Here is a 24806-nt window from a genome sequence, read left to right on the forward strand (position 1 = left end):
ACAGCCACCTACCTTGAAAATGCTGCTGTGAAACCTGACATAGTTATATGGAATAAGTTAAAGTGAGTGTCCCTAGTGATGGTCTCATGTATGATATGAAAAGAAACTGGAATCTTAGGGAGATATCAATCATACCAGTTATTATATGTGCTACAGGGCTTATGAAGAAGAATCTGAAGTCCTACCTAACTAATATTCCTGGTGAACCAAGTGCAAAAGAAATCCAGACAATTGCACTTAAAGGAACAACGAGGATACTAAAAAGAGCTCTTGGTTGGTTTCAATAAAAAGCAGGGCAATGTTGGCAGCTGGTTTGGCTGCCCCATACCCAGCGTTACAATCTTCAAAGGAAGAAAATCAAATAAAAACAAACCAGATATCACATTTTAAATTATTCTTTTTGATAACACTACTATCTACAATAGCACAAGTGTTCACAAAAAAAAACCCAAACTGGTTGATGTGGAAACTCTGCTCATCTTCGTAACTCCTGTACATGCCTCTTATCTCCCTGGTATTCTATCTATATATATCTGATCAGGCTCCTTGCCTGGAGCAATGTGACTCTCTTTTCGAGTTAGTTTTAGGATTGGTAATGAGTTTTACAACGTCTGAGAGAGGTTTACGACGGTCAATGACAGTGCTGATGACAGTTGCTAGTTGGAGACAGTAGAAGGCAGATCATAGCTAGAAGCAGATAGGGAAATAAATGGATCAACTGACGATAAATAGGCCTCAGCAGATGACTACTAAGATGTGGACTATAGCATATAGAGGGTCAATAAAGTCACACACACACAGTACAAATGATATTTTATTTACAGATCGTGTTGAAGTTTGTGTTTTATTTTATTTTTATATTTGTGAACCCGTGCACGTCCCCTCGTCAGCCACGAATATGAGAGACGATGACACAGCTAGATGTGAAGAAGACAACAGAAACAATTTCGAGATCGGCGGAGATATTGCCAAGCAAGGTATCACACAAATACAGGAATCCAATCCTGTAATGATGTGATGTGAGTTATAGCTTGGCAGATAGTATGGGACCTGTTAAGTTACAATTTTTTTTATCTATCCAAGAGGGAGAGGCTGGTGGTTGGTGAACCAGTCCAGACATGACAACAGTATGCGATGCACAAATGACTGATGGCTTTGTAGTGATATGGGTTAGTGGCAGATGGGAGAAGTTTTCTCATCCAGTAGAAAGAGCCTAATCTTTATTTTGCAGCAACCATAGCAATATCTATGTATTTATTACAAGTCATGCTGCTTGAAAATGTCAGGTTGGAGAGTTTAAACATTGTACAGTGTGCTATACCACAATGACATAACTCAATCCCAGAACTAAAGAATAGTTGAGTGGGCCGAACTCTCTTCCTAATCTTCAATGATCTCCGAAATCACATTTTTAGATCATTTATAGACATTCATGCAGACAACACCACAATCTATAGCAACACTTCAAAGGCCAGCAATGACCAAGATCTTCCTGATTCTCTCTTCTAATCTTAAGAACGTAGTGCAATGGGGAAAGGAAATCAAGTTTCTCTCCTTTCATCATAATTACTCTGACCCCAATCACGCTTCAATCGAAATGAATGGCTCGTCTTGGTGAAATTCCATGTTTTGATCAACTTCTTGGACTGATCTTCACTCCTAGTCTGAAGAAATGGAACATTCTCTTCTCACAGAAGAGACGTTGCGAACCCGTCTCTGCTCTATCGTTATTTTCATGGAAACTGCTCGACTAAACTGCAATCTATGGTTCCCCCCTTGCCAAACTTTCACAAAAAACACTATGTAAGATTTCCCCCACTCTCTAACTGTGCCTAAATCTAAACGCAGATTCCATAAACAAAGCTTCTTTCCCAGAAATGCCCGCCTGTGGCTTCCCAGTTGAATACAACATGGTAGCCTTCAAATCCAATGTAAACAAGTTCTTGTTGAGCCGTCCCCATAAATAATTAAAATCTACCCAATTTATAACATTAATGATTACTACACTACCACCTTGCATTCATTAACCGTTATCCTTGAGTGGTTTTGGGCTTTGATAAGTGGTGACTCCCAAGTACAAAAAAAAAATGTATTTAGTGTCATTAAAACGTTTAGGAAACAAACTTTAAAACCTTCATTAAAAAGGATGAAATTTCAAAATTTTTGCAGTAATTATAAAACCATTTTTATCTTTCTGAATTTTTGAGATGAGGGGTTGCGCAACTCCCATCCAGATTACTCTCTTCCTTTCGATACGCCAATAATAAATCTGGCCCGAATGTTTCAGTGGTAATATGTTTCTTTGGTTGATTGGATAAAGTAATTAAAAAAAACCTTTAGAAAACCTGCGACAAAAACAAATCACTACAAAAATGGGTACTCTTGCATAATTTGACCCAGATTCTTGGGAATTCCCGTCAAGCATGGATCGGGCAAAACCGGCAAGGTAAGGTTTAAGCCGAGCATTGTAACAAACACAGACTAATTTAAAAACAAACAAACTGAAAAAAAAAAAAAAAAAAAATTAAAAAATACAAATGCAAATAATCAAAAAAATAGTAGAAACCTACCTTTAAAGGACTGAAAATTATTTCATTTTTTCTGCAAAATATTTATCAACAAAAAGTTGTTTTTTTCTTTTTACATCAAGAAAGGTGAAAACTTTTTTTTTTTTTTTTTTAAATCGTAAATTGTTAGGTGTTTTTTTTTTCAAGACAATATTTTTATTTTATTTTTTTCGGCTGTTCATTGTCAGCGGAAGAACTTTTGAGATGAGAATATTTCCATAGCAATCTTTTACCTCGGTCGACTGTTGAACGGCCATCGACGGCAAAGTGAGGGAGATGGGGATAGAGGAAATGGAAGGAAGCTCCCCAAGAACCGGGTAGCTTTCGGAAATGTGATTTATGATGGAGACAAAAGGATGTTTCCGAATTTTTGCCTCCACATAAATTCAAGTAAATATATACTCAGAAGCTCCTGGTTGGTCCCGCATTCTTGTTTCGCTGTTTTGCTTCCTTCCCACATCCTCTCAACGTGGTTCGTTGTTGCCTTCGTCGTGGGGGTCTACAAAATGCATACTTATGATTCACTGCAAGGTGGTTGGTGGAATCCTTCTCCTCCTACTTTGTTATAGGCCCTTCCAACAGTTGGATACGACTGTAGTCCCCAGCAGAATATATTTGTTTATTGTTTATTATTGGAAGAAGGGTTTCGCCGTTGTGATTTGGTATGGTCACACACCCCACCCCCGCAAAAAAAAACTCCTTGTCGAGGATGTAAATAAAAATTATTTATCGTTTCAATATTTGAACAACACTCGGCTAAAACCAATGATTGCCTGCATTGCCAGATCCATGCTTGATGGGAATTCCCGATAATCTGGGTCAAATTATGCAAGGGTACCCAAAAATGTATTATGGCTCGACAGAAGTGTGTGTCCTTCAGACACGGAGATTTATTATTTCTGCCAGCTTTTGATCCTATGAACAAAGACATTGTTAGTAGTCCATATATTCCTTTATTTTAGTAAATTTTTAGATTTTAAGACAAAATAATTTTTTTTAAAATTGTAAATCGTATTAAATCCAATTCTTGAAACATTTCTTTGTTGTTGACAAAAAGTAACGATTCCGAAATTTCTTTTGAGATGAGGATAAATTATTCATTTTATTTGGATTACTGTTCTCATCTTGAGTGTTATTTTCATGTTTTGGTCGGTGTAACCTCTAACAATATACACATGAAGAAGGTCAAACTCAGGAATCTGCTCAAAAGTTTGGAAAGATCCGTGGAGTAGTAGATAGAGTACTTGGTAAAATTAGGTTATAACAGTTACACTTCTGAAGGTTGAAGGTTCAATCCTCAGTGCAGGCGAGACTTAAAATAAAATTGCAGATTACTTAGGACTTCTACCCAGTCATGGCTGATGGAACAAGAGCATGCTACCCAGTGGATTAAAAAAAGGGTTCCATTCGAAATTCTGTGCAGAATTTAGACGGAATTTCGTAAGGAACCTTCACGGGGTTAGCATGTTCTTGTTCCATCAGCTACGACTGGGTAGAGGTCCTAAGTAATTCGCAATTGTATTTTTCGGTCGCCCACACCGAGAATTGAACCTTCAACCTTCAGGAGAAGGTCACTTTCACAATTGATTTGTCTAGGTACTCTAACCACTGTGCCACTGTGATTTTAACAAGATACCCCTGAAGAAGGTCAGAGGTTACATCAACTAAAACGTTGTGAAAATCACACTCAAGATGAGAACAGTATTCCGATGAATCCAAAAAATACGAATAACCAATCCTCATCTCAAAAATTCAGAAACTTATCCATAAACTGTTCCTAACTGTTGCAAAACACATTGCCATTTGTAAAACTAACTCGAAATACTGTTCAGTCCTTTGCTCCAGATTACTGCCACACCTTGATTAACAATACTATTTTAGTTCCCTTTGTATGCATTGCTGAACAAAAAGCATGGTTACGATCAGGGAAGAAGCCAGCCGAACCCGAATAGGGTGAATGTCATTGCAAGTGTAAGAATGTCGCAAGCACCGAATTTCTATTACTAACAATTACTATATTGTTCAATTGACTACTGTACACTCTTAACCCTTATCCTCGAGTGATCTCTGGGCCTTGATAAATGGTGATGCCTATGTAAAAAAAAAAAAAAAAAAAAAAAAAAAAAAAAAAGCACTTGACCAATGAAATTTTTCCTCGTTACATTTTAAAATTTTGGGGGATGAGGACTGATTATTACCAAGCATTTATTTTCACGTTTTGGTCGATGTAATCTCCAACCACCTTCAGGTGTATCTTTTCGAACTCGTGAATCTTTTTGTCAAACTCGGAAATCTGCACAGAATTTCAGAATTCGACAAAATACAACTGAAGAAGGTCAGAGGTTACATTTATCGAAACGTTGTGAAAATAACACTCAAGATGAGAACAGAAGTCCAGAGAATCCAAAGGATACAAATTTTTCTTTATCGAATCGTCACCATATAAAGACATAACGTGAGGCATCACAACATAACTGGCACATCGCAAACATTATTCCAGTCAACCAACTCTATAGCCACACTGATGCATTCATATTCAACAATGTCACACTTACTCTTGTAATTTCTGATCACCGTCCAGCTCGTCACCAATACACCGGAGGGCACGTCCAATTTCTTGAAGATGTGCCATCGGAGGACCTGAAAGTAAATGAACAAATTAAATCTTAAAATGCGTTTATTTCATCTGCATTAAATATAAACCACATGATGAATTGTCAAACCAAACTGAACTCAAACTAACTGATAATTGTCAAATCTGCAATTAAAGAAAATAAAATTGTCGATTTAAAGTTCACCGCCTCTAAAAAACATCCTACACATACGTGGTGTGTCTGGCTTCATGCTCTCCAGCATGGAGGAAATGAGCAAATCAAATCTTAAAAATACATTGATTTCATCTACATTTAAATGTAACATTCGAATAACGAAAAACACATGCATGTTGTTTGTGCATTCAACAACTGTGCACTTGTGAATCATAACTGGTGAATAAACAAGCAATAATTTGATTAAATACAGTTTTATAAAGAGTTTGTTTTATCAGGTGGCAAACTTTAAATTAAAATAAATCACAGAAAAAGAGTTTTATAAAGAGTTTGTTTTATCAGGTGGCAAACTTTAAATTAAAATAAATCACAGAAAAAGAGTTTTATAAAGAGTTTGTTTTATCAGGTGGCAAACTTTAAATTAAAATAAATCACAGAAAAAGATTTCCATCATATGAATACAAGTTTATTCTAAAGATTAATTATTTGGCATTTAAATAGTTATGCATATATGGATTAATCTAGGGGTCCAATTTTCACAAACTCTACCAAATTAAATTAGGCTGCATTTCAGCAATAACATGTCAAATGTTGTTTTCCAAGTGGTCTATTATATCTGGTTTATCAACAGAGACATGGTACTTTACATACCCTTAAAGAAAATAATCTAACAGGGATGAAGTTGACAGTTGCCAGTTTTGTGAAATTATTGATTCATCAAATGTTTCTCTCAAAATTAATCATATCGCATGCTGTGTGGAATGTAGCTCTGTTCTGTTGAAGCCACATGATGAATTGCCAAACCAAGCTGAACGCAATAACTGATAAGTGCCTAATCTCCAATTAAAGAAAATACCGCTCTAGAAGATATCTCACTACTGATGCAATTCTCTATTTATATAAAAGCCAAGAACATCCAAGGATGGAGTATTGCTGCCACATCTGGGCAGGAGCTGCTAAAAACAGCCTATCCTGCCTTGACAAAGTACAAAATAGACTTTGTAGTTTAGTGGGGGATGCCCTTTTCTCTTCCCTGCAACCTCTCTCCCACAGAAGAAACGTTGGGAACCTGTCTTTGCTTTATCGTTATTTCCATGACAAGTGCTCGTCTGAGCTCCAATCTCTGGTTCCCCTTCACCAATCTTTTATGATAAACACCCGTCTGGCTGAAACCACTGTCAATAATTTTCTCCATTCTTTATCTGTGCCTAAATCAAAATGTAAATTCCATGAACAAAGTTTTTTTTTTTTAGAAGTGCACGCCTGTGGAACTCTCTTCCATTTACCTTTTTCCCACCTGACTACAACTTGGATGTCTTCAAGTCCAACATAAATTCCTGATAAATCGCCCCCTTAAGTAAGACACTTTATCAAATCTCCATCACTAATGATTACTACGATATTGTTCCATTGATTACTGTACATACAATAACCCTTATCCCCGAGTGGCTTCTGGGCTTTGATAAGTGGTGACTACCATGTAAAAAAATGGTGTAGGACCACAACATAAGAAAAGCAACAAAAAATTATAATTAAACGTAACAAAGTCATAGCGGTGCTATTTCAAATTTATGGCACTAAAATTCATTAAGTAATGCATTGGAAAAATATGTCTTGACCTGGTTGAACTAATTCGTTCAGTCGTAAGTAAATTAATATAACGGCATAAATAACGTGAGAATTAATTCAAACATGCCTTGTACATATTAGTTTAGTATCTGAGTAAATGCCAGATATCTCCAGATTGCAACTGTCCATTGCTTACGTTCTGTATGTCACCATCTGTCTCAGATTTCGTGTGTTTTCATGAACACACTTGTTTTCAAGCTCTATGGATAATAATCAAAGTTTATGAAATGCAAAAATCCTCAGTGGTTGTTTAACTATTGAACTTCATAATTTTTCCAGTTTGAAGACAACTATAGTATCATTACACATTAAACTAAAACTAGCAATAAATATTTTTAAATTATCTACATCATAATTCAGGTCATAAAGGGTTAAAAGCGACAAAGTCATAGCGATGTTATTTCAAAACTTATGCGATCATGCATATCGTCATATTCATTTGAATGTCTGCTTTACATACTAGCATGCGTTGAAAGTTGACTTCCAAACCAACGTAGATCTGGATAGATTAATCTTTATCCCGCATTCTCTCAACTCATCAGTTTCAGGTTTCCCTTGACTTTCTGTAAACTGAATCCGTTACCTTCACTGTCTATATCTACTCAAGAATTTTCATGGAGTCTTTCAACACCTGAGAGTATCCTGTACCTCTACAAGGTCACTATTCGCCCCCACCCCTGCATAGAGTATTGCTGGTGAATGTACCACCAACTTCTCCCTCTTGGATAGGGTCCAGAGAAAAGAGAAAAAAAAAGAAAAAGAAAAAAAAAAAGAAAAATAGTTTTCAATCTAATATGAAAGTGAATCAGAAAAATGAACAATCATTTTACTAAAATAAATCAATTAATTTTTAAAAATTATCGAGTGTTTCATCCAAGTATTACACGACTTTTCCCGTAAAACATTAGCAAAATAATTCAAAAGTAAACATAAGACACGTTTCATTTTACATCGACATATAAATAGAATCTTTAATCTGTTTAATATTATTAGAAAAAATAAGAGTGAAATGCAATAAAAATGAAAATGGAACAATCCAATCCTAAAAATGGAACAATCCAATCCTAAAAATGGAACAATCCAATCATAAATAATAATTTGATCAATGGAGTATTATTATATTTGGGCTGGTGCAATTCTTTCCCTCTTCACTGTTGAAGTCCCTAAATGCCAGAAAGCTTTCTACTCTAATAATTTCTTCTCTCGAACAGTTAGACTTTGGAATTCCCTTCCTGTTTCCAGCTTCCTTGACTGTACTGATATGCAGAAGTTTAAATGTAACGTAAACTAACATCTCGTTAATCTTTTCTAGGCATGGTCTAAAATACATCCTTATTAGGGGTAAAAAACACACACACACACACACACACACACACATGACTGTAGAACGACACAAAAAGTACAATATAAGGGAAGTAACTCTTTAACTCTTAGGGAAAAGTTGCCTCCCCTTTTTCAGTCCGAAACTTTAAATTCTCATAACTTCTCACAAGATTAATTTATTTTTATTTCAGACTACTAGTCTCATCTTTATTAGTTGTTTTACATTTTTTTTTTTTTTTTTAATTTATTTATTGGATTGTTTATTCACAACGTTTCGGCCAACTAATTCCTCTGGCCTTCGTCAGGTGGTAACCGCGACGGATAGGAACTTCGAATTTCCTAACTACATTCTCAGCCATCACTGCCATCCGTAGTTGTTGTCGTCTCACCACATTTTGGCCAATTAACCTCTGGCACGCTTTGGGTGGGATTGAAACCGCTATCTTCAGACAATGTTCATCTGGAACTGTAGAGATTCAACATCTCTATCAACTGCGCCACGGGCCCCGAAGGCCGATCAAGGGTGGATTCTTTGATCTTATAAATCCACGTTTATTTATTATCTGATCTTCCATAGTCGGGTCCGTACCGATTGGTATATATATATATATATTATTCCTTAATTGGAATTCATTTTTTGAGATGAGCATTATATATATTAATTTATTTTTATTTCGGACTACTAGTCTCATCTTTATTAGTTGTTGTTTTCCATTTTTTTTTTTTTTATTGGATTGTTTATTCACAACGTTCCGGCCAACTAATTCCTCTGGCCTTCGTCAGGTGGTAACCGCGACGGATAGGAACTTCGAATTTCCTAACTGCATTCTCAGCCATCACTACCATCCGTAGTTGTTCTCATAAGATAAACGACCAAAAGTTGGAGAGTGGGGTGAAGCGAGAGTTTTTTTTTTTTTTTTTAATTTTTAAATGGAGGAATGAACATCATTCCCGTCCGTTTTCAACTATAATACTTGGGTTATTAACCTTCTTATTTTTTTTTTTTATTTATTTTTTTTTTTAATTCAATTTTCACCCCAAACAAGGCACAGTGCCACTTTGAAGCAGGGGGCTACTATTAAGGAATTTATTAGCGGGGTCATTATGAAGGGAGAAGAGTAGAAAGATGTTTGTTAACATTACACTTGAACTTCTGCATATCATTGCAGTTGGGAAAGCAGAATCCCGGAAGGGAGTTCCAAAGACCCGCAGTTCTGGGGAAGAAACTATTGGAGTAAAAGGCTTTCTTGCACCTAGGGATCTCCACTGTAAAGGGATGAGACTTAGTAGCTTGTCGGGTTTGTCGGGGGTACTTACGTCGGGGAGGTACAAGTGTTTGCAGTTCGTCAGAGCATTCACCATTAAAGTATTTGTAGAACAGGCAGAGGGATGCAACATCTCGTCGATGGGACAGAGGTTGAAGCCCAGATGACAGTTCAGGACCTATCAGGTTTGCGACTCTTTTTTGAACCCTGTCCAGGAGCGAGAGACAAGCAGCAGATGCACCAGCCCAGATGTGACAACAGTACTCCATACATGGGCGAATGGTTGCCTTATAGAGGTATAGGATACTGGCAGGCGTAAGTAGTTTTCTAGCACGGTAGAGGGAGCCAACCTTCCTTGCAGCAGCCTTGGCAATGCTCTCAATGTATCTATTCCAGTTCATATTCCCTGTAAACGTTAGGCCGAGGAGTTTAAAAGAAGTACTTTCAGGCAATGTGTTCTTGGCCATTGCTATTGGTGGTAGAGAAGGTTTCTTGTAGTTATTGAAGGAAACAAGCTTAGTCTTAGCAGCATTGAATGAGACCAACCATTTTTGTCCCCATTCCACTATGGATTGGAGGTCATCCTCTAGTGTTTCTGCCATTTTCTTGGATATGTGTTCATTTGTTTTCCCCTCATATCTGTTATAGAGAGTGGTGTCATCGGCAAATATACCCATCTCCGAAACAATATTATCAGGGAGGTCGTTTATGAATATCAGGAACAATAGAGGTCCAAGGATAGACCCCTGAGGCACTCTCACATTTATGTCATATTGTTTGGATGTACGTCCGTCGAGGACAACTTTGATTTTTCTATTACTTAAGAAGGATTTAATTACGTTATGAATTCTTCCAGTGATTCCATATGATCTAATTTTCCTTAGAAGACCATCGTGCCATACCCTGTCAAAAGCCTTAGATATATCAAGGGCCACCGCTCTACCCTCCCCTGTTTTATCCAATGAACGGTATATACGTTCAGAAACTACAGTTAAGATATCTGCTGTTGAACGGGCTTGCCTGAATCCATATTGTTTGTCAGTCAAGAGTTTAGCAGCTGTTAGGTGCTGGACTAGGGCTTTATTAACTAAGGACTCAAATATTTTGGCGAAAAGCGGGAGGAGGCTAATGGGGCGATAATTTAGTGGGTCAGTTCTTTCACCAGAATTCTTGAAGACTGGTACCACAGAGGCGGTTTTCCAGCAGTCGGGAAAACAAGATTCGTTAAGGCATTTATTGTAAAGTTTGGACAGAACTGGAGCAACCTCGGCAGAGCATTTTTTTAATAGCACAGCCGGGATGAGATCTGGTCCACATGCTTTAGACGTGTCTAGGTTTTTTATAATAGCATGTACCTGAGAAGGGGTGATTTTCAAGTCGTCAAGTGTGGCGTCTGTTCGCAGAGGAAAATCAGGGAGTGAGTGGTGTACCGAGTTCAGTGTGGAGTTTGAGGCAAATCGACTGGCAAGCAGATTAGCCTTGTCAGTTGCCGTGCAAGCAACCTCATGATTGTTTGTTAGTGGGGGAATAATTGACTGTCCATTATTAACTACGCTGTTGTAGATTTTCCAAAAATCCCGGGTTCCTAATTTCTGTGCTTCGATGCGCTTTCTGGTGGTTTCAGAGTAATCTGACTTAGCTGTGTCTATCACTCTCTTACAATTATTTCTAGCTTCTATAAACTTCTGTTTATTTGAGCTGGACTTATGTCGGTTGAATCTGCGGAACGCATGCTGCCTTTGACAAATGGCAGCTGCACAAGCAGAAGTAAACCATTGGGGGGAGTGGGGCTTGCTATAGTATTTCCGTGCGGGAACATGTGCTTCAATAGCAGTTTTGAACCATTCAGTTGTCTCATTTGCACACTGTTCCGCTGGAAGAGTAAAGATATTTTGCCATGGGGCATCTCTGATGAGCTCCCTGATGGCTTCCCAATCAGCCTTTTTGTAATACCTCGTTGTTTTGAGTAGTGGGTCTTCAGTTTTAGGGCGAGAATTTAGGCTGATTTCTACCATTATCACAGCGTGATCAGCATTCCCGAGTGGGCTATGGGCATTTGTTGTACAGTCATTGGGAACTGTTGTCAGAAAGAGATCTAGAAGTGAGGCATGTTGATCGTGCTGGTCTGGGAAACGTGTCGGAAATGTAACCATCTGAGATAGGGAATGAGATATAGAGAAGCTATATGTGGCGCTACCAGCTACGTCTGTGTGATTTGAGAATCCTAGCCAGTTACTGTGGTGGACATTGAAGTCACCAAATACATGTATTTGTGCGCTAGTATCGAGGGAGAGTGCTATATCTATGCTGTCTGAGACTTTGTTTATTAGGGTACAGTCTTGGTTTGAGGGAGAGCGGTAGAGAAAATATAAGTAGCTAATATTGTGTTGCATATTTAGTCTGAAGCACATAAAGGCCTGGCCCTCTGATTCTAGTTTTATTTCTCTAGTTAGGGGGAGGGTGTTTCGAATATAGACTCCAAGTCCATGCATATGTCTGTCCGAGTCCTTACGGTAGAGTGGGAGATAACCAGGCATGTTAAAGTGGTTAGAGGGTATGGAGGAGTGAAGGTTAGTTTCACTTAATGCTAAGATATCCGGGGTGTTTACAAGGAGAAATGACTCAACATCATCTAAGTTAGTTCTAAGCCTTATGTATTATGTTTTATTTATCCCTTTTGTGTGTTTGTCTTCACAATAAATGTGTATGACCAAGCAACCATGAGTAAATTATCTTTATTGTTCCTAATTTTCCACGTGCTACACACACACACACAAGGCTGGACAACCTGCGGTAAGATGTTTTCGGTTATAGTAACGATAACGCACTTCACTATATAACAATCAAGTCTCCTGTTCTGCACACATTTCCTTATACTGACCAGATTTAATTTGCCTCCGAGGTCATCAGATCTAAAGCCGTCTTCAAGACTCACATTACACATCCATCATATCATTCTAATATCGTGTCTTTCCGTGCCATACATGGCAATGAAGGTTGAGAACATGCGCTGTATGGAGAGAACTGATATGAGAATTATATGATAGATGTCTGAGGTGAGACAGACTTAGATCTGATGACCTCAGAGGAAGATTAAATCAGGACAGTATGAGGCGATGTGTGCAGAAGAGGAGACTTATAGTACGGCTACACTGATATGATTAGATGAATTCTTGGGTTAGTAGATGTAGAACGGTTGAGGTAGCAGGTTCAGTTCACAGGGAAAGGTCATGAAAAACATGAGAAACAGGTGGACTGAAGAGAAAGAGGAGCTGATAAATGCCTGGTCAGAGATATATTAGTTTGAAAGTCAATTTCTTGAAGCAACTAAACTCATGTCAATATGTATAACAGACGTTAAACTAAATATGATGATGATATATATATATACAAGCGTATACTGTATTTTCGTGGAAATCGGCAATATTACATATCTAATGTGCTTCAACGAGTCATATCTTTTTTATTTGTAGGTCAATTTTTAAAAGAATTCAATTGATGGAAAGAGACTAGAATAAGCATTCCAATGATGCTAATTTATTTTGCTTTTATGCGTTCAATATTTTTATGCTCCAAGTTAAAAAAAAAAAAAAAAAATGACGACAGCAAAAAGGGAAACTGTTTTTTCAATGTTTACATTGCATACGTTGCATAATTCAAACGGTTTTAAGCATCTTTTACATAGCTCTTTTCATGCAACTTGATAAAATAATTATCTAAAAAGAAAAAAAAATTAACTTGTTTTCCTTCCATCACGGGAACGTAAAGAAAATATTATATTAAAAAAATCACATCAATTTATCAAGTAGTTCTACTTTTATAAAGAAAATAATTTTTAAGTGATTAATGGAAATTCGTAGGCATTACAAAAATTTTGCAGGCTTCAGTTATCTCCTGTTTTTTTGTTTTTTTTTTGTTTAGACTTTTCAAAATGACTAACATATATATGGTCTCTATTTTTCTTTTTATGGTAACAGTCCCCATGTCCCTGAAGTTAAATTATGCAGCAACGTGATTGTGCTGTATAAATGAAACAGTTTGGCTATAATCTTCTATTATATAAATGGCAAATGTCTGCTAGTCTGAATGTATGTATGCATGCACTTTTAAGGTAGGTTTTGTGTTGATCTACCAGACCACAATTACTAAATAAACACCATCCAAAAAAAATACCAGAACCCAAATCTGGATAGGAACAAAAATAAAAATTGCCTCCGTCTAGAAGGATTTCTCCTCCATTGATCGAGGCCAGAAAAGGTGAAGTATAGTATCAGAATAGATATTGTGATCTTGGCCAAAACTTTAAAATTATATAGAAAAGTCATCCTGCACTTTTTGAAACTAATTTCTTCAGGTCTTGGAAATTACTTTTTTCTTGAAATGTCAAACGTTATTTTTATTTTCAGCACCCCCGAAAATTTATAATAGTGGTAATTTTAAAGGATGTTTAGAGGATGGAAAGATGCTGCACATTTACCTTAAATTGTTAGGTGAAAGTACAGAATAATTACAAAGCACCCTCCCCATGTTAAGAATGGCTTTCTAAATAATGCTATTAGGCCATTCGAGGATAAAGGTTAAAAAGTGTACAGTGGTCAACGAGACAATGACGTAGTAATTGTTAGTAGTGGAAATTTGGTAAATTGGGTTACTTAAGGAGAACGTTTCAAGCACTTGTTTACGTTGGACTTGAAGACGAACATATTATAGTCAGCAGGCAAATGGAAGAGAGTTCCACAGGCATGCAGTTTTAAGTAAAAAGCTTTGTTCATGTGTAAAAAAAAAACACAGTCACAGTAAGTGCATAAGTAGCCCAAAATATAAAAACTGAATTTAACTTGAAAATAGTATTTTCAAGATATGATGGAAAAATAGCAAAATTTTGCAGTTTTTACGTTATTTTTTGTTTATTGAATTGTTAGGTAACTGGCTATAATAAATTTATATATTTAAATTTAGTAATTAAGTATAAAAAAAAAAAAAAAAAAAAAATGGAATTTTTACTTGATTAAATAATTTGAAATAAGAAAATTTATTTTTGTTTTAATTTATTTTTTATTGTGTAATAATTTATATCATTTGAAATATGTGAAACATTAAAAAAAAAAAAAAAAAAAAAAAAAAAAAAAAAAACATTGATGACTTTTTTTTTTTTTTTTTTTCTCGATCAAAACAATCCACTGATATCGCTGCTATGAATTCGGAATAGGGGCATGTGGGCAAGAAAAAGCGGAAGTAGTTCAGGGAGATGTCTCCGACAGGACAAATTAGCTTAGCTTCATTTTATTTACTTGCCTCCCCAAAAGGTCGGATTTTAATGTGGAGGAAATTTAGCTCCCCAAAATGGGGCACTCTGGGTGAACAAATTCAAATGAAGCGAAAATCATAATCAACAAAGTTTGTTTGGAGAATTTTAAATGGAAAATATTTCATCGTTAATCTATTAAAATCAAAATGTGTATTTATCCCCTACCCCCGCCATTATTAAATTTTTGTACAATTTTTTTTTTTTTTTTTTTACTCAATAAATTTACAAATCTAAAAATAAAGTTTTTTTTTTTTTTATCTCAGTTTAAAAAGATGACAAACAGGTTTCCACTATTTTCAGATATGACGGCCAATTTTCATGCTTAATTTATATCCATTTCAAATTAGAGGGTAGGGCAAACAATGCATGATTTTCCTAGAAATATTTTTTTTTTTTTTTTTTTTTTGTTTACAAAAGGTGGTCACCACTTATCAAGGCCCGGAAGCCACTCGAGGATAAGGGTTATTGCGTGTACAGTACGTTAGTGTTGAGATTTGATAAAGTGTCTTACTTAAGGGGGCGGTTCATCAGGAATTTGTTTATGTTGGACTTGAAGACATTCAGGTTGTAGTCTTTTTATATTTTAAGAATTCTTTCAAGAGGAAAAAAATTCCAGAAGACCCTATCCGCATATGTCAAAAGTTTCTAAAGACTCTTTGACAACATCTTTGATAAACTTGACTTTTATTTTCAAATTTTATTTCCAGTCATGTAGGCACCTCCAAAAGCGCACCACAGAATTACCCCTCCATAGAAAATATGATGTAACTTCAATACAATTTAATATCAAGTTTTGTAGCATGTAAAAGAAAAACCTAAAATAAACTGATAATAATTCTCAGTGCTTGTTAAGATGGAGTTGACAGATTGATTTTTTTTAAAGATGTTGTTTTAAGCAAAAACAACAGTACTCGTCATGTCGAAAATAATATATTAAAAAATTACGAGAATTTATTGAGTAGAAAATCATTTATAGTTAAAAATAATTTTTATGGAAAATTGGGAGAAACTGCTTTTTCCCTAGATGTAAGCACCTTGGAAATTTAAATACGATGAATACTTATCTCCCCTTTTCTCCAATGTAAGAGCTGACGTTGTTTTAACAGATAGTGAGATACGTTCTTTTTTTTTTTGTTACTAAAAATTCAATAGCCAGTTGTTCGACTTGCTTAATTTTCATAATTTTTGGATATATTACTATTTTAGGCCAGACAAGTAAGTACTGTTGATATAGTTTAAAAATATATTTTGAAAAAAAAAAAAATAATAATAATCTATAAACTATCTTAACAAGCACCATAATTTAAAAAAAATTTTTCAACGCAATTCAAAATTGTTGTGTTCGGAGAAATTGTGATGTCAGGATGATTGGATAGCATAGAACAAGCAGACAAGCTCATTGTATTTTAAACACAATTTATTCCAAGCAGAAACCTTAAATTATTTACAGAACGATATTCAGTGTCTGGTGAAGTCGTCGTGTTGTCCTCAGTTCTCTCTAGTCTTTTTAAAAGATCTATAAAGGGTGATAACTCTTTCTTTATTTAGAATTATTCCCCTTTTATCGTTATAACACCTCCCCTTTGAAACATGATGCTTGTAGGATGTTTAAAATGGGTCTGTTTGTAGAGTTGAAGTTGGTTTACACCTTCACTGCGTACTGCATATTGCTTGAACACTTTGTACAGTTAAATATGTTGGTAATATCAGAAAGTAAAGTTCAAAGAAAGAATTCCCAATTGTTATGTTCGCCTTCCTGCAATTCTCGGTATCCAACTCCAGTGCACATCTGTCAGAACTTACTTCTGACAAAGAGACAAACCCCCTCTCTCTGACACACAAGCTTTTGATTAAAAAAACCGATTAAATCTCATTTGCGTACTTCCCAACTCATTACCTCACATGACCCCCAGTCCATAAATAGCAGGAGCAGCCGTTTTTTTGTTTTTTTTCTTAAATCTCTTTCCTGAAACGGACGGCACGTTGTACGTCAGGTTTGTACTACTTCTTAACCACACTCCCCCCTTGACCTTTAAGATCAATAATTGGTCTCATAGTTTGCAATATTCACGTTGGGCATCTGTTCGCGGTGCGACCGTCGTATAGGTTCTTCTTCAGGATCTTCATCAACTTCCTCTTCCGGCAAGGAAACTCTCTGTATGTCCAAGATGTGACATGGCATTCCATTAACTGCGACTTTGTTTTTGGATATTACTTCAGTCAGAGCGGATTGTGCAACAAGAATTGGGTGGTTTCACCCACACCTCTTCACCAACCATGATTTCACCCACACCTCTTCACCAACCATGATTTCACCCACACCTCTTCACCAACCATGATTTCTGCGTGTGCCTGTTCCACTCTGTTACAACCAATGGATGTCGCCATTTGTATGTAAAAATAGATCGGTGTGGCACTGACTTTTCATCTTGGCCAGCCTTTGGTGTCATCTTGGAGCAAAATTTGGCTTCTCAATGCCACAGCTTTTATAGTGTGATGGTGCCTCTCTATAATTCCATTACCATTTGGGTGTTATACAGCTCTAAAATATAGTCTAACGTTCCACTTTACATGTAAGTCTCTAAAAACTTCCGAGTGGAAAGACATATTGTTATCCGTCAACACCTCTTCTCCTGGGCCCCTTTCCATAAATACCTCCTCGACAACTCTCTTCACCTCTTCTGCCATTTATTTCTGATTTTCTGCCATATCACTACTCTTCCAGATCCACAGTCAATCATATTATACACTAGAAAAAAAAAAAGCACAATTTTTTTTTTATACAGTTTATGTTGATAATGTATGATATCAATAGCCAGTTGCCGCCAATTTTCTTCAACATGCGATTCCCTTTTTCGTGTTTAGATGGCGCAGGGTCAATTGATGGACATTTCCCCACATTGTTCCACCACCTCTTGGACATCTTGCATTGTGATGTGCAGATTCACTTTTCTTGTTAGGTATAAAGTCTGTTCCATTCCAAAATGGTGCATCTTATGCAGGTCTTTTAGATGATCTACTGCACAACACATCGGAACCAGGTCTTTCGCTTTCTTTAGTTAGGCTTTCTTCACTCTGGTCAGCCCGTCTGCTTTATTTTTCTGTGATGAAAGCCTAGTTTCATTTTATTTACTTGCCTCCACCACAAGGTTGGATTTTAATGTGGAGAAAATTTAGCTCCCCAAAATGAGGCACTCTGGGTGAATAAATTCAATTGAAGCAAAAATCATAAATCGACAAAGTTCTTTTAAAGGTGAAGATTTTAAATGGAAAAATATTTCATAGTTATTAATCTATTAAAATCAAAATGTGTATTTATCCTCCCGTAATTGTTAAATTTCTGTACAATATTTTTTATTATTCAATAAATTTACAAAACTAAGTTTTTTTTTATCTGATTTTAAAAAGATAAGATAAAAAACAGGTTTCAGCTATTTTCAGACATGATGGCCAATTTCCATGCTTAATTATTTTTTCATTTACAAATCAGAGGGTGTGGCAAACAACGCACGATTTTCCTGGAAATATTTTTTTCTTCTCGGTAAAAATCATTGCTCATTTTGAAACTTTGTTAATAAAAGAAATTACTTTGTGACTCTTCAAAATTTGAAATAATTTTAGAAGCATTTAAACTGTCAGATAGAAAGCTATTTCAACCGGCTTTAAAATTATCAGCAAATCTTAATGTATTAAAAGATAGAAAGTTTTAAAAAGCTTTATCTTTTTATGAAAATCGCTCCAGACAAGATATGAAGCCACTTGATGTAAATGTCGAATACAAAATGATTTAAACTGGTAGCACTTATGCATTACTGTTATTTTGGACATTTTTTTTTCTTTTCATTTAAGAATTCCTTAAAGACAATTCAAAAAGACCCGCATATGTAAAAGTTTCTAAAGACTCTTCAACAACATCGGATATGTTGTATTACAAAACAGAGTGTATGGAAAGGAGAACAAACTTTTGAGGGTTAATACGATCATTAATATAGTAGAAGAAAAATCTGAAAATATATAATAGATTGAAATTTCAATATTTCATAAAGCTGAAGAGTGTGTACGTGCAAACTGAATGGCTGATGCCCAAAAATGTATCAATATTTTGACTCCTGCCATCACTTAAAATTCATCAAAATTCAGGAAATCAACCAATTTTAATGAAAATTTCAGAACTCATTAATTAATGATCATGGAACCTCATAAACCCATTATTATTTTTTATCATTACCAGAAATCTGTTATTTTGTGTAAACAAAAAACACCTTCACTAAAGTTATAGTTTTAAACACTACAAAAAAAAAAAAAACAACTTATTTTTGTTTTTTTTTATGAAAATAAAGCATTGTAAATTTTAACAATTTTTTAAAAACTTAATTTGTTCATAGACATTACAAAAAAAAACAAAAACAAAAAAAACTAAAGTCTGTGTTAAGAATATCGTTATAACTCAAAGAAAAATTAATTTTCTCAAACTAACGATATCATCGAATTAAATATTGTTTATTTAATATTTTACCAAAAATAAATAAATAAATATTTTATTTATTTATTTTTTATAAATAAAATAAATATATATATATATATATATATATATATATATATATAAATAAATATATATATATAAATAAATATATATATATAAATAAATAAAATAAAAATTACAAAAAATATTTCATATTAATAAGGTAACATTTTTAGCGTAAATTTTACGTAATATTTCAATATTTTCCTTGCAATCATGAACACGTAAAAATCATCATTAGAAATGTTTTCTATAATCTTGCAAAAAAATAAAATTGTAAATAATTTTTTTGTTTTTGACACTTAGCTTAAATTCGTAAATAAAAAATGAAAACAAATTCATATTTTTTATAAAAAAAAAAAAAATTTTTTTTTTTTTTTTTTTTTTTTTTTTTTTTTCGATAAAATCAGTGAAATTGCACAGGAAAAATAAATCATTCTCAAAAAAAAGTTTTTAAAATATTAAAATGATTTAAATTTTATTCTTCCAAATGTTCAGTTTTAAACAGAATTTTGAGTAATGTCTTCCTAATTTTTTTTTAATATAACATAAAAATTAGTATTAACATCTGTAAAACAGCAAAATCAATATATATATGGTGACTGCCACTTCTTTACAGAAGACGGCCAACCCTCACGATACGATGGCGTGTGAGTGAGTCCGCATATGATTCCACATAGCCCCACCCGGCCTGCACAGTTTGCCGCATATTTTGCAGGATAACCTTGTTGGTGACCGCCCCCCTCCCTTCCGTGCTCCCAGTTCATGTCCCGCGTGCGTAGTTCCATGACTCTTGAGGCCTGCCTTTGACAGGCACACCCTGCCGTATATCCCGCACGAGTACGCGGGGTCGAGATCAAAGTCCTCTGTATCCTCTCGCTTTCGTAAGGCTCGCTTTATAGTGGCGTGCTCAACTCTCAAAACCTCAAAATTCTCACATCCCCCGTAGACGTAGCGCCTCCAACTTTCCTGGTCCTCAGCTATCTCTTCCCACCTTGTTATTTCTATGCCAAGTGCCCACAGGTTTCCCTTAACTACATCTTTGTACCTTTTCCGAGGTTTGTGATTGGGTCGTTTGCCACATTCAAGCTCCCCATAGAACAATTGCTTAGGTATCCTATAATCCTCCATTCTCACTACGTGACCCGCCCATCGAGTCTGGTGTTGAAAAACTCGAGCCTCTATGCTGAATGTGCTCGCCTTCTTGAGCACCTCTTCATCGGACAAGAGAGCTTGTTTGGTGACATTAAATATCCTGTGTAGGCATGTCTGGTGGAATCTTTCCAGAGCCTTAATATGACAGCGATATGTCGTCCATGTTTCCGAGGCATATAGGAGGACAGGTAGTACACAAGTCTCGTATACCTTTATCTTTGTTTTGAAGGTCAGGGCTCTGTCTGCCCACACTCGTTTTTCGAGATTACCAAAGGCCTTACTTGCCTTATTGATCCTTCCTAAGATTTCCTTATCGAGGGTTCCGTCGCTCGATATAGTACTGCCAAGATATACAAAGTCATCAACGATGCCCAGTTTCGTTCCATTTACACAGATGACCGGTTCCTCGTAGCGGCTGTTTGGAGCTGGGGTGAACATTACCTTGGTTTTCTCCAGGCTAATTGTGAGGCCAAAGGCAGTGCACGCCCTGGAGAAGCGGTCCATGATGCCCTGCATATCTTCTGCCGTGTGTGCGATGAAGTCTACATCGTCAGCATACAGCAGCTCCCTGACAAGTGAGTGAAATGTTTTCGATCTGGCTCTGAAACGAGTAAGGTTGAATAACTTGCCCGTTGTCCGAAATCGAAAGAGCACTCCCGTTTCACAGTTTCTAAATGCGAACGCGAGTGTTGTTGCGAAATAGATTGAGAACAAGGTTGGAGCTAGAATATCTCCCTGTTTAACCCCATTGTCGATGGCGATGCCCTCTGAAACTGTGCCGTTTAGCTGAAGACATGTTTTCATGCAGTTGTCTGATCATATTTACGAAACCAGGTGGACATCCATGTTTCCCCAATATTATCCACAGGGCAGTTCGGTTTACAGTGTCGAAGGCTTTTTTCAGATCTACATATATATATATATACACACACTAGTGTTGAGATGATTAATCGGAAAAATTAGAACTTTGGGGGGTCTCGGAAAAATTTGTGCCTATTTTTCAATGCCAAAAACGATTCTATTAATTGTCTTTTTCAATTGATTTTATTTAACACAAAATCTACTACTGCTGACAGTAATGATGAAAATAATAAATATTAATTTTAAACTAACAGTGAAACTAAAACCTATAGATCAGTTCTTACAAGTATATTTTTTTTTTACATTTGAGAAAATATATGCACATTTAACATGTTTTTACAGTAATTGGAAAAAAAAAAAATTTATAGTTAAATATTTAGAGATTTATAAAGAATTGAAATCAGTAATCATATCGGAATCAGAAATTTAATATGGAATCGAACCATCACTAATAAAATATATATATATTATTAATATATTACTAGCAGTTCAGCCCGGCTTTGCTCGGGCCCAATGTACTGTTCATAACTTTATGTGCATATATATATATATATATATATTATATATATTAAAAAGTTGGACTCGTGTCCAGGTAATCTACATCTAAAATTTCAAGTGTAGAGACCTAAAATTGGCAGAGGAGTTTGGTAGAGTCTGCAAAGTTCAACTCTTTCAATTTTGGCCCCTTGGCAGCCAAATTTTCGCACAAAAACTGATTAAAAAGCTAACTGCATGTCAGAATAACCTTTAATTTCAGATGTTTAGACCCAAAATTGGCTAGAGATCACAAAGGTCAAATCTTTTGAACTTTGATCCCTTGGTAGCCAAATTTTCGGCCAAAAACTAATTAAGGAGCTTGCCCCATGTCTGAATACACTTGACGTAAAATTTCAAATGTTTAGACCAAAAATTGGCTGAGTAATTTAGTAGAGACCGCAGAGGTCAAATTTTGACCCCAATTTTGACTCCTTAACATTTATTACTTTGGGCTCAAATCAAATGCCACATGGAATTGAGGTTATGTGCACTTTGTGCGCTTTGAACACCAGAGTGGTAGTTCCAGTGACAACTAAGTTTTTGATTACATTTTAAAGGGTCCATCAATGGATGAAGATAGGGGTGTAGCCACTGGAACTTATGGTTAGTCACTGCATTTAAGGACTGAAGACTGCCTTTTTACATCAATTGGTTCCGTAAAGCAGGATTGGGAAAACAGACCACCTCGCCGGGTTGCAATTTTTAGTGTCCATATGTTTATGGGCCAACCCGGGGAAGTGTGGTATACAATCACAAAAATGTATAAATGCCAACCAATCAAATATGTGGATGATTTTTCTTTCGAAATTTCGAAAATATGAACCGACATTACTATAACTGGTAGAAAAGTTCATATTTCAAATGTTTTTATAATAAAAAATAAAAAATTAAAAAAAACTCGTTTTTTTATTAAAAAATAAAACTAACACTGACGTTTGACTTAAAACATTGCCAGGAGACGGTTTTTTTCACATACCTGGCCATGTTCACAGTCTAGCAAAAACAACGGACATGCCAAAGTTAAACAAAGCCAAAAAATGTTTACTTTTTCCAAAAAGCATTTCTATATGTTCTAACTTTGTTTCATTTTTACCATGCACCACGTGATATGCGCCCATTTTTCTAGGAAAGTAAAAAAGAATATATTTAAAGGAATTTGGCAATCGACATTTTTATATTCATATTCAACACCTTGACTAGCAGACACCGTGAATCTTTGATCGGCATCTCTGAACAATTCATTTGGCAATTTGACAGGTGTCATTCCAATAAGGAAATATTCACTTTGAAACTTCATTTGGTGAAAGGATTTTTGTTTGTTAATTTCCTTATAGAATGGATGAAACAATGATTGAATTAAAACCTTCAGAAATTCGTTATTCGCAAGATACTTGTTGCTGCTTCTTTGGGGGTATTGCCAGTTACACTTTAAAAGAAACTCTGCAAATGCTTTTGAATGATAAAAATTATATCGACGAAATACCAAATATAAGTGTTGCTGTAAAAGACGGAAAATATTACTCGATGGATAATAGAAGACTATGGGTCTTCAAACAATATGAAAAGGCGAAGGCCCCAAAAGAAATTAAAATTAAAGTGTATCGAACATCTATAAATCCCGCTACGATGACCACAAAGAATGATGGAATGGATATTCAAGTGTTATAATAAAACTTGGAAAAAAAAAGGGGGGGTCGTTTTATGAATATAAATGAACTAAACGAATACCCTTTTTTCATTGACTCTTTCCTATCAAAGAAACGAATTAGACCAAATCGAGAGAGGCAAAAAAAAATAAAAAAAATAAAAAAGAAAGAATTCTAAAAATAGAATTAAAAAATATTGTAAACATGATTTTTTTAATTAAATTTCCACAAAAAATTCAAGCTATAACTCATGAAAAATAAAGTTTTTGTTTTAATCCCATAAAATATGAAAAACAAAAAACATTAAAAAAAAAAAAGCATTAAGAAACAAAAAATGCACTTGCAATATATGAAGAAAAAAAATAATAGAAATACAAAAAAATTACTGGTTTCCGATTTTTGTCACCGAACTACTTTATTATTCAAATAAGTAGTTATTAAAAAAAAAAAAAAATCCTGTAAAAATGTGTTTTATACTTTTTTTTTTGTACTTGTCTCCAATTGGGTCTATAAAAAAAAATTTTTTCAAGAAAAATCTTTATAATGTCACCACACGACGAAGATGGCATATTCCAAAAATCACATAAGTCGACCAAGTAGGTTTTTTTTTTTTTTTTAAGAAAGTCACATTTTATGACATTTTATCGAAGGATTAGTGTGCTATCTTAATCAGAAATGTAGGATCAACAGTGTGAGGCAAAAAAAAAAAAAAAAAAAAAAAAAAAAGGGTAAATGTGTAGCTTAACGGTGTAAATTATTTGACCGACAAAAAATAAAAATTATTTTTATATATCTGTCTCGTGTCACATTCTTGAGAAAAAAGGGGTCAGATAACACCATAATTCAAATTTGTGATATCAACCTTGTAATGCTATCGATTTCACATTAATCGCTTTAAATCATTTAAAAATGATTTTCTTTATAAAAACTATTTGATCAATTTACGTGATTTTTGGAATATGACATTCCCGTTCCATAATTGGGTACGTACATCAATCTTTTCTTTTTTCTTCTTTTAAGATTGAATTCTAACCGAGAAATCTTCCGGAGAGTAAACCATCTTATTTCCTGCATTCCTAAATATTTTGTTTGGGTTTGTATTACTGTACACAGATTCGAAAAAGTTGTCAAAAAACAAATATATAACAAATAAATGTTATCAAATGCAAGATAAGTTACTTTGCTACCAAACTGAATATATTTTTCGTGTTTTTCTCTACCACCA

General features: G+C 35.0%; 1 protein-coding gene across 1 annotated transcript in view; it reads right to left on the bottom strand.

Moving 5' to 3' along the window:
* The window catches only part of LOC145260351 (apoptosis regulator BAX-like), a 135029-nt gene that overhangs the window by 18437 nt on the left and 91786 nt on the right, over positions 1-24806 (bottom strand). The window contains exon 3 of the mRNA XM_080118284.1: positions 5123-5207. Coding sequence (XP_079974410.1) covers positions 5123-5207 — 85 coding nt within the window. The remainder of the gene's footprint in view (positions 1-5122; positions 5208-24806) is intronic.

Source organism: Euprymna scolopes, chromosome 36 (genome assembly GCF_053919585.1).
Source record: "Euprymna scolopes isolate OS-2025 chromosome 36, ASM5391958v1, whole genome shotgun sequence".
Classification (NCBI taxonomy): Eukaryota; Metazoa; Mollusca; class Cephalopoda; order Sepiida; family Sepiolidae; genus Euprymna; species Euprymna scolopes.